This window comes from Quercus suber, unplaced genomic scaffold (assembly GCF_002906115.3).
Source record: "Quercus suber isolate HL8 unplaced genomic scaffold, Cork oak 2.0 scaffold_62, whole genome shotgun sequence".
NCBI classification, from domain to species: Eukaryota; Viridiplantae; Streptophyta; class Magnoliopsida; order Fagales; family Fagaceae; genus Quercus; species Quercus suber.
In genome coordinates, this window is record NW_027069527.1 from 1856673 (window position 1) to 1868336 (window position 11664).

Consider the following 11664-nt stretch of genomic DNA (forward strand, 5'->3'; position numbering starts at 1 on the left):
TAATTGAAAAATTATTATATATTTTGAATACAAATTATCTATCTCACTTTTTTGTGTCCTATTTTATATTCCACCAACCATGGTATGCAATGTTATTGATTTTTCTTTTTCTATTTTAAACTTAGGTTATTTTACAAGGAAAGTCAAATAAATATATGACAGATTGTGATTTATATAAAATTAATTTATATGGCTATTTTATTAAAAATTTATATAAAAAATAGGAAAATAATTTATTTGGAATAGTGATTTTTTTGGGGGTGAGAATTTAGACCCAGCAGCCAATTTGGAATAGTGATTATTATCCAAAAATAATAATGGTTTTGGAATATAATTCTTGCTCATATATTTAGTTGTTTTGCCAACAATTAAAACAAAAACTATAAAGAGAAAAAAGAAAATTTATTAATATATGCCATCAATAATGTAAGGACACAAATTGGGTCCCTAACTCAAATGATGAATGAACTTAGGCCCAAAAAGTCTAATACAATAAATTTGTAGAGAATGGGTTGAAAAACTAGGCTTTAATGAGTTGGATGACAAAAAAAAAGAAAATAGACCGATTTAAACTAAAGAAAATCTTCCTCGGCAAAGTCTGTGGAGATCAATTCTTATAGATTTCTCTCAAGTTGGATTACAGATTTAGTTCTTGGTTGCTACAGTATGTTTCTCTTAATCTCCGATCCCTTACTCTCAAAGTCTCCCCTCCATTTTATACTATCTTCCCCTTTCATTTCCACATTCCATGTGCAGATCAGATTGTAGATATTGATCTTTATCCCATCAGCACCTTCCTAAAGTCTTTAGGTAGTAGCTGTAAGGTTGAAAGTCTGTTCAGGTATCACTTCTTCATTAATGAGGCCAGAGAGTTAGTTACAGAGTATTAAATGCGGTGATAGCAACTTTCCCTTAAGATATTTCATTGCCTCCTTTCATCCTCCTTCTTCTGGATACTTATCCTCTTTAGTGGAATGATCCAGAATGTTACTCTTGATGGGCGACCACATCCTCTGGCCTCGGCTTTGCTCAGCCAAGGAATGATTCCCCTCGGACCACCCTTCTGGATGTCACTAACCATATTTCACCTCTTCATTTACTAACATGCTTCCTTATGAAGGTGTTTACCTGTCCTCGGATTGTTTAACGTCCTCGAATTGGGTCCCTGGCCTAATATACACATAAATATGGGTTCTTGGGCCCAACACCCCTACAAATAATATAAAAAATTATTGTACACTTAATTAGAAAAAATTAATTAAATGTAATTTTTTACTGAATAAATAACTAAATATTTATGAATTCACTATACACATATTATTCATATTTTAATTGTATTAATTTTAGTTTTATATATTTACAAAACAAACACTGTAGTAGCCTCAAATTTTTTTTTTAAAAGAGATAATTATAATATGCTGCTAACCCCGCAGCTCGAATCCTTTCCCTTCTAAACTCCCAAGCACTTTGTGCATGGGGAGGTGCCAATTAATAATATTCATGTATCAATTATTTATACATGGTGCACTAATTATTTATATAAAATTATTTTATTTTTATTTTTTAAGATTTATATGAAAAACAACTTATTGTGGATTTTTCAAGTTGACTAACCTATCACTTTTGCATAGAAATATGGTTAAATGATTAAATTTATCATTTTCTAACAACTTAAACTTTTGAAAAAAATGATAAATTATCATAATATCAAAATAAGTGGTTGTAATTTTGAATCCTGTTTGTACTATAAAATCCCACATGCTATTAGGAGTTTTTAAGACGATTTAATTTATCAACTTTGAAAATTTGAATTTTTTTTTTAAAGAAGATAAATTTCCTATGTCTGACCGAAGAGAATTACCATAGTTATATCACATTAGATAGTTACAATAGCTTAAGCATTTTACAATGAAAATTTACAAAGAGTTCCAATAACAAAATAGGGGATTTTTTAGAAAATAACTACAAAACCCAAACAATATTATTAGTTAGGCAACGTTTTAAACATATTGCATTTCTAACAATTCGACTTCAGAGGAGTCGATTTTACTGTTCATATTGCCTATTTTCGCGCCACATAGATAAAAAAATCGAGTCCATTATACTCATTTTTTATACATAGAAATCGACTTCAGTGGAGTCGTTTTCAATACAAAGAAAACGACTCCTATTGAGGACCTGAAAAAGAAAATCCAAGCAATTGATCAAGAATTGACAACCATCACAGCTACAGTCAGAGATCTTCTGGATGAATTCCTAATTGCCACTAGAGTCGTTTTCTTTGTATTGAAAACGACTCCACTGAAGTCGATTTGCCCAAAAACCCACCAACACCACGAACTCCACACAGTTAACTTCAGTTGTGTTAAAAAACCCCATGCGACAGAAGAACCCAGGCACCGACGAGCAACACCAACGAGCAAACACAGCAAACGAACCCAGGCGCCGACGAGCAACACCGACGAGCAACACCGACGAAACCAGTGCCGATTCACCAAACCCCGACGAAATCCAGGCGCCGATTTCACCAGACCCCGACTGACGAACCTAGCAACACCGACGGCGAAGCACGAAGAATCCAGGCGCCGATTCTGACCAAACCCCGGTGAAAGCTTCAAGTGATCAGATCGGATCAGTGGAGGAGAACACGCTCAGGTACGACTCCGTTTTGGATTTGATTTCTTCTGGGGTTCTTCTGGTTGTGAGGTGGTACGAGCAACACCGACGGCAATGACGTTTGAATTTCTACACAGAGAAATCGACTTCAGTGGAGTCGCTTTCAATACAAAGAAAACGACTCCACTGGAGTCGTTTTCTTTGTATTGAATGCGACCCCACTGAAGTCGATTTCTATGTATAAAAAATGAGTATAAAAGACTCGATTTCTTTATCTACGTGGCGCAAAAATAGGCGATATGAACAGTAAAATCGACTCCTCTGAAGTTGAATTGTTAGAAATGTAATATATTTGAAACGTTGCCTAACTAATAATATTGTTTGAGTTTTGTAGTTATTTTTTAAAAAATCCCACAAAATAGTACAAGACTTGAAAATATAAGAATACCCTATTTCAATGTATCTTGTTTTGGAGCTGTAGGTGTCAGATATAAAGTACAAGATCAAGCTCCAAGATTCATCTCAAGAAAGGGTATTTTATTGTATTTTCAACGGACCCTCAATCGTCCCTTAATCGATCAAGATCAACTTGTTGATTGTCTCTCGACTAGGGCTTGCTTGATTGAGACATGGGAAACTTGATTCTTAATCAAGCTCATTAAGTCAACTAATGAGTTGGTAATTAACCCCTACTTCCTAAACTATATAAGGGCTCACTAAAGTCAATTGCAAATAGATTAATTAAAGAGTGCTTTGTTATGCATCTAACAAGATTAAAAATTTAAACTGCTCAATTTGACCAAATACCGAGTGCTCTACAAGTGAATATAAAAACTATTATTTTTGATTGGTGATCAAAGGTTGAAGTCACAGAGCCTTCCTTGTTCATTATGGTGGAGAAGAAATTTTCAAAGCACTCTATAGTCATAAACGTGGTTTGTTAAAATTTTTTATGATATATAGAAGAGTCTAAGTTGCTTAAAGCAGATTGTGGGATCACGTTAATAAGTATTTATTGGGTAATAATTAGGAATATGGGTATGAATGCGTACATGGTTTTACAATTTTTTTCACTACATGGTTGTGTTATTTGTATGATTGCTTTATTTGGAGATGTGTTTAAACTGTAGTTATTAATCAGAAATTGAATTCATTAAGTAATCTGGTTAATTAAATTTTGATTAAATCAACCAAGGGGTATAAAACACTTTTTGCTTATTACAACACAAACCTCCTTAACGTATTATATAATTTTATTATTATTTTTTTCTATTTTCCCTTAGTAAGATTTTCTTGTTGGTGTAATTAATAAACAATTATATGTCAAATTTTATTTAAAGGGAATAAAGAAACATATTTTTCAATGTTTATTATAGTCACTATATTAAATAAAATTATTATAGAAAAAAGTAAAATAAAGAAGCAATAATTTTGATTGAAGAGAAAAAAAAAACATTATTGTTAGCTTTCAAAAGTTTTAAAAACATGATATATATATATATATATATCATGTATACATAATATCATGTTAAAATTATTGCATTTCATTCTCCTTCATTAATGGAGATAATATCATGTTAACATAATAAAATTCAAACTTTAATATAGTTTTCAAATGTATAAATTTTCATAGTATATATAGTTGCAAACTATTACAATTTTAAATTATATGAGTCTATATTAGCCAACATACAAGAAATTTGATTGTTTTCCTCTGGGTCCTATTAACGAATACTCTTAGAGCAATTGTTAATAAATCATTTTAAGAAAATTTTGACACCACTTTGTAGGAAAATATAAAAATCCGTCAAATAAATTAATTACCTTTTTCTTTTCTCATAAAAAGTTTCTAAAATATTTTCTAAACTAATGATCTTAGGATATCTGTTAACTTTTCCCTAGATAAATTATAATGAACGTGATCTCTTTTTTGTGTTTTTTTTTTTTAATGTTAAAATATACCTTAATATTCAAATGGATAGTTATTTATTTTTGAAATTGATCTTTTATATATATATATATATATAAGGTTGGATTCAAGTTACACATGGTGTAACTCTAAGTAATGTTACACCATCCAATAATTTGTTATTTAATTCATATTTTGAAAATCTCATTATTGGATTATATGTTCTATATATTTAACATGCATGCCAAGTTTTATACCAATCAGATGTTATTTACTATTCAATTCATAAACTCATATTTTATGCAATATTTTAAATTACAAAAACTTGAATTTAAACAATTGATTGATGACATGATTATTGATTTTTGATTACTTTGAAACTTTGCAAACATGGAGAATATATAAAGATAATGTAATCCAATGATTAATTTGTCAAAATTCGCATTAAATTAAAAAAAATATTGAGTAGTGTAACATTACTTAGAGTTACACCTAGTATAACTTGAATTCAATTCATATATATATATATATATATAAACGTGTTAAAAATTTTGTGAAAAAGTTGGTGCCCCAAAATTTATCCTTATTATCTCATTATCTACAAAAATTCTAGGACCACACACCTTTTCACACCATTTGCCATAACTATTATATGAGGTTGTCAATGAGTGGTGGAAGAAAAAGTGGTATGTCCATGTAAAAGTGTTAAGCAACCGATTATAATCTGCGACATAAGATTTTTTGTTGTTGTTGTTGTTGTGGAAAATGTCAATGATTTTAAAAATAAGAACAGAAGGCTAAATCATCCTGAATAAATAAATAAATAAATAAAATTGTAGAGGAACATCTTTCATCCACACTAAATATCAAAAACATTTATAAAATGTCTGGCCAGATTATGAGCTAAGTTATTTCCTTTCCCTGTGAGAAAAGTTTAAACAATGGAAACACTTAAAAAAGATCATCGAATCTCTAATAAATTAAGCTACCAAAACCAGCAAAAACTCAGTGCATCATCGGCAAGGGACTGCGCCACCAGCAAATTAGAATCCCCTTCCAGTGTAGCTTGTAGTCCTGAAATAATTCGATTATCTATCAAACAGGGTGAGCAAATATTTACAAATGTCAAAACATTTCTTGAGCTATGGGCTTAAAAGTTTCCAACATCGCATCCCCTACGTTAAAAGTAGATTGTCTGCAATGCTATATCGAACACAATCACCTTCCAAATACATCACCAATTAAAGCTGATGGACTCGAAATGCAAATTATCTGCCAACCCAGAAGAACAAATTTTGGCAACCTCATGTCGCATAGTTCTTGGGCCACAAACTAGGACTCCAATATCTGATCCGTCGCACCTAGGCAGAATTTCTACAATGCAAGAATGTCACCAAATATATTAATCATGGAAAAATGCTTAAGTTATTATCAATTTACTACAAAAAGACCTACAAACTGATATAATAATACACACACACGTGATTGGTGTCACTTTAATAACTAAATAAATAAATGATTGAATTATGCTCTTTCGGTTAGTGGCGACACATAAATTTATAAGGCATATGTAATAAAGCTTGTAATATTCATAGCATCGCTCAAAAAAAGAAAAAAAAGAAAAAAAAGAAGGCCGTGTGCACATTTACTCTCATACTTGGGTGTGGTAGTGGAACTTACCCTTAAGATCAGGCTTTGTACCAAAATGCACCTTGGTGGCTTGAACAAGGGACTGATGAGGAAGGCTTTCAAGCTCCCTATCCGCAACATAAAATTGAGACCATGGTGAAGTTGGTGGTGTTGGAGCTTTCAGGTTTAGGATTCGCTCATATTCCTTGGCATTTTGTTTCTTGCACCAAAGAAAGATTGCACTAGAAGCTATAAAAATGCAGGTACAAACCAAAAATATGTCCCAAAGAGCTCTCAAGGTGAAATGGTAAGGCTCATAGGTTTCTTGTTCAATAGGGAAAATATAGTAACGAGTGAAAATGCCCAAAATGAGAAGGAACATGACAAATGATGATGAGATTATTGCACCAAGCCATAACCAGTTGTTTGGGCCTAGAGCTGCAGAAATAGGCGAGTCAAATGGATCTGACTTGAACCAAATGGTTTGGAGGTGCTTCTGGGTATCTGTAAAAGTCTGCTCATTCTCTCTGGTCACATAGGCTTCTATTTGCAACTGCATTTTGGAAATCTGTGTGTTTGTGTCTGAGATAGGAAGTAAGAGATTTAACATGGTGAGATCTGCCAAGTTCTTGAATGCACAAATTAGAAGAACTGGCGGAACATCTAATTCTTCACTTTGGCTTCGGAAAATGATCTCACGAATTATGGAGATAAAAGGAGTAATGCCACTTCCTCCACTCACCATCACCAAGGACTCATGCCTAGTGCCAAACAAAGATCAATCATATTAAATGACAAAGCAATTCAAAGTTATAAACATATAATAATGAATTTTACAGCATAATATTTATAAATTGATTTGTTACTAATCACAACCAAAAAATAACGTTAATTTATTATGTTTTTGAAATCTGCCAATTATATTTATTGTCACATCAATTTGTAAGGGTTATATACTGTAAAATTTGTAGTAGTTTAGCATATGTTATAATTTAGAAGCTAGACCCTTTGCAGTACTATAGTAGGGAAGTCTTTCATGGTTAAAACTGACCTCAAAAAATGAGAGGAAGTAGGACCATAAGGTCCTTCAACAGAAACATTAAGGTAATCCACAGAAGAAGAAAGTTCCTGGTAAAGCTTTTGGGACCAACTTCCCTCGCGTTTGATGACAATGCTGAGCTTATCTGGCTCCATATTACAATTAGAAGTAATTGTAAAAGGGTGCCACTGAAGCTTGGAAATGCTAGGCACATTTAAAAACAATATGCTTGTGGGATTATAAATCAACCCTGGGAGGCAAAATTGCATGTTAAATGTGGAATAGTTGTAGTGAATGTACACATTGATTATTGTTGTTTTATACCTGGGCTCTTGGAGAAGTTCAGTTCAACAGTGTCACAAGGTAAGATGCGTGCAGAGACTGATCTAGCCCTTCGTCTGGACTGTAGGAATCTCAAGAACCGATCAATAAAGAAGAGGTATATTCCAGGAAGGATCATGCAGAAGTAGGCAGCGCCAACATGCAGTACATAGAAGAAGATATAGAACCCATAGAGATGGTGGGTATAGAAGAAAACCTCAAACATCTTTCGCCTCACGCGAGGAAAGCTTGTCACCCACATTCCCATTGCAAATACAAATGCAATCTCCCCAGCTACATTTGGCACCCAATCTTTTCTCCATTCAAGCATCTGCATTAGTTATTGCCGAAACCTTATGTTTTAAAGGAATTGCCGACAAAACCTTCACATGCATGTAAAATTATTCCTGAGAAGCAGTGCTCATTCCATACATATAAATGGTACTCACTATTATATGAGAAGAAGTAGCATTACTCTTGAAATACTAAATAATTACTTCACATATGTAGAGACTAAGTTAGGATACCAAATTATGGGTGGAGGGGGAGAATGAAATCATTTTTTTATTTATTTAGAAAATCCAAATTAGTATCTATTCAGTATTAACAAAATATTAATAAATGAAAAGACGCAAGAGAGAAGAGAGACAAAGACAAGAGAGAGAGTGGGTGTGTGTGATATATACAACATGAGTGCAATGATCTCATCGACAATGCATTGTGTAAGATGGCATCTTGTGTGGCTTGTACTGCTATGCAGTCGAAGAGACTCTTTCTATTTAATTGATATCAATATCAGTCTTAAAACTATACTAGTAAAAAAATAGGAAAAAGTAGAGGTTCAAAGTTTTAAAGTTAGATCAAGATTCAATCGAAGATCAAAACATGATGATGAAATAACTATTTTAATAATCATTTAGTGAGAAAAAAATATGTAAAAAGAATTTAAATAATTACAAATAAATCTTAATTAGAAAAATGATTTCTTTCATAGTTTATTACAAATATTAAATAAATATTCTCATATTATTAAAAAAAAATTTAATAAATTTACACTACACAAAATATCTATAAAAGTTGAATATATTAGTAATATAATAATTAAAGAAAACAAAAAATTCAAAGTTAATATATAAATATACCTATAAGCACATGAATTCAAGAGGCAAAAGGAGTAGGGAAAAAGAAAAGTGTAATACTAAGGACACACCAATAAGTTTATACTATTTCTAAATTATCATACCAACTCACATATAAACTTACCACAATCACCAATTAATTTTTTTTATTAATGACGTGGTATACTTATTTGGGAGTGTTGTATAATTATTGTAATTTTTTTTTGAGCTTGTAGCATTAAGTCATCTCTCATCTCTAAGACCGAGGCTTGCTTTTTTTTTTGAAATAATAATAAACTAAAAAAAACATAAGATAACAACCCCAGCCCATTAATTACCTATTTTGACTTCTCAATTTTTCTCTCAAACAAAAAACAAACACCCATTAGTCTCTCTCTCTCTCTCTCTCTGTGATTATAAAGGGGGGGCCAAAGAAGAATTTTTTTGGGCCAAATACCAAAATCTCAGGTAAATACATATAGTATTTTGAAACTATACGACTCTATCCCCGCACATACATGTTCATGCCCTTGTGGGCATAATTAGTAACGAACACATACACGCAAATGCATATAGACATATAACAATTATTTTTAATAACATAATCATATTTGAGACATTTTCCTTAATACCAATTTTACTACAAAATTTTTTAAACTAACATAACAATGAATTGTGATGGGTATCACCGCAATAATATAATAAATAAAATACTTTTTTTTTTAAATATTTTATGATTAATGACATTAATTTTTAAGTTTTATGTAATAAAATTTGTAGAATTCTCTCAAACTATAAAGAGTGATGCAAGCTAGGTAAGCTAGGTATATTACAAGTTTTATGACATAGATTTTACAAATTGACATGTCAACTTTCAAAAACAACATTAAAAAAGTAAAAATGTTATAAATACTTAAAATTTTACTAAAAAATGTTTATAAACTGATGTGACAATAAATACAATTAGTGCACTATATTAACATAATAAGTAAACATTTAATCTTTTTTTCAGTAACACATATATTGAAAAAAGAAAGATTAAGAAATCTCTTCTAAAAAGAGAGCATAAAGTAAACTCGTAGGTCTACTATCACAAGGACTAACATAATTCTCTTCCAAAAACAAAGAGACAAGGGATTCTAACTGCAAAATAGATATAGAAATCTTACGTGTATCATCTTATAGCACAATAAAGATTAAATTAATGCTTCAATAGTGACTTCCTACCTCTCTAGGTACGAAGTCACTATTGGACTGACTTCTATCCTTTTCATAAAAATTGCTTCAATAGCGATTTACCTCAGCCATTTGGTGAGTCGTGCCCCAGTAGACGATGAAACCGATGGTATGTACGGCAAAAAGAATCATAGAAAGATGGCCGAGCCATATATGATACTTGATGCTAGACTCTGATGTGAGCCCAGCAAGAGGCAAAATTGAAGACCCTCGACTCACAGGAAAGAAGAGAAATGCCCAGCATATGTTTCCCACATACCCCAGTATGAACGATACACTTCGAAGCCTTGTTTGCCACCTGCAATCGAATCCCAAAAGACCTATTTTCTTAAAATGTTGACTTAAGATAGACAAAATTGAAGATTATAAGTGGGGTTTGAATCACAGATATGGAACACAATCAAGGATACAATTGTTGTCGAGCTACCATTTGAACCCAAAAAAATAGATTACTATAAGGAATCATACAAATAAGGTGTTTTTTTTTTTTCCTTCAATAAAATTAGGCTCTTATCCTTGGGACAAGGCTTATAAACCATCTTCCAACATACCAAATCAATTAAGCTTCATTTTTTATTAATTATTGAAAATCAAATGAAGAGGTCTTCCTACTTACAATTTCTCGCCAGCTTTATGCACAAAGGGGTGATCGAAGGTGTAATAATGTATGTAATTAAATAGAGACCAGATTAGGAGTGCAATGAACATGGCAGCAAAGGCAAGCTCCGTTGCAGTAACAATTCCCAGAGGAGCCATCACAAGCAGCGGGCGTTTTGAGAAGGCCGAACGATGGCTTTTAACAACACTACAATAATATGCCAGTATTTATGTTACTCCATATGAGTCATATGAATGAAAAATATTCATATTTTGATCAAGAAAGTGAAGATTTAAAATAAAAATAAAAATGTTAAGGTGAAGAACAAGTAATAAATGGAAGATTTACAATAGAAATATTGTAATTAACCTTTTGGAGTTAATTTTTTTTGATTCCTGCTGAACATGGAGATAAACACAGCCCAAAGCGGCTATGAACATCATGGGAAATGAGAAAAGCAGAAGATTTGTCCCTGCACAATTAATGATATAAATTTAAGCATATAGTTCTAAGGGGGAAAAAAGAAGCAAATTAGAGAATTATAGGCAACCTTGTTCTCCAAAATATGTTGAATTGAGCTTGCAGTTTAGCTTAGGAGTCCATGCTTGTGTGTATATCGTTGTTGGCAACAAAACCCAAACCATGAGCCACCCAATAAACACCACAAGGAAAATCATCCTCAAAGCTGTCCCCATACTCATCTTCTTTGTTCTTTCCCTTGTGAATTGGGGAACTAATGGGAAAAGACGCTTTTTGGATATGCTAATGGAGAGAAAACTCTTCTGCTATGCACTAATAAGCCTTTTGAAATTAAGAAATTTATAGGTGACAAAACTTCCTTCATACATCATCGTATGTATCTGCATTCATGCACGTCTACACCACCTTATTTATGGGACTAACCTACTAGAGTTATTGGAGTAACTTCACTGTCAAGTTCTTTAAAATTTTTTATTCATTTAATTTGAAATAAAGTGGGTTGGATTATGCTTGATACTAAAGTAGTGATAGTCAACATTATTTAAAAAAAAAAATTAATAACGTGGTAAAATAATAAAATCTAATCCACTCATTTTAAAATAAAAGGTTAGAATTTAAGAAATATATATAGTAAAGTTAACCTAAAAACTCTAGTGAATTGTAATTGTTAGAAATATTGAATAATTGTATTGTATTTCTCGATGAAAGAATATACATA

At 31.8% G+C, this 11664-nt stretch overlaps 1 protein-coding gene across 2 annotated transcripts; it reads right to left on the bottom strand.

Annotated features, from left to right (window-relative positions):
* Positions 1-5358: 5358 nt before the first annotated feature.
* LOC112011893 (ferric reduction oxidase 4) lies at positions 5359-11254 on the bottom strand. 2 transcript variants are annotated; one of them, XM_065772699.1, is made up of 9 exons: positions 11017-11254; positions 10836-10938; positions 10485-10673; positions 9932-10166; positions 7518-7845; positions 7206-7443; positions 6206-6915; positions 5748-5899; positions 5359-5599 (listed from the first exon to the last, which is right to left on the bottom strand). In XM_065772699.1, exons 1-8 carry the CDS (start codon positions 11165-11167, stop codon positions 5760-5762), a joined length of 2094 nt encoding a protein of 697 aa, XP_065628771.1. In that variant the 5' UTR covers positions 11168-11254; the 3' UTR covers positions 5359-5599; positions 5748-5759. The 2 variants fall into 2 exon arrangements, with proteins under 2 accessions (XP_065628771.1, XP_023900003.1); XM_024044235.2 differs by having other exon boundaries at positions 5359-5899.
* Positions 11255-11664: the final 410 nt, after the last annotated feature.

What these genes read in the sequence shown, in the direction of transcription:
- LOC112011893 (XM_065772699.1), bottom strand. Translation starts at nt 11,167, where the DNA reads ATGAGTATGGGGACAGCTTTGAGGATGATTTTCCTTGTGGTGTTTATT. An exon ending in AACATATTTTGGAGAACAAG is followed by an intron (nt 10,939 to 11,016) that starts GTTGCCTATAAT and finishes TTAATTGTGCAG; the next exon opens with GGACAAATCTTCTGCTTTTC. An exon ending in GAACTTCTCCAAGAGCCCAG is followed by an intron (nt 7,444 to 7,517) that starts GTATAAAACAAC and finishes TTTGCCTCCCAG; the next exon opens with GGTTGATTTATAATCCCACA.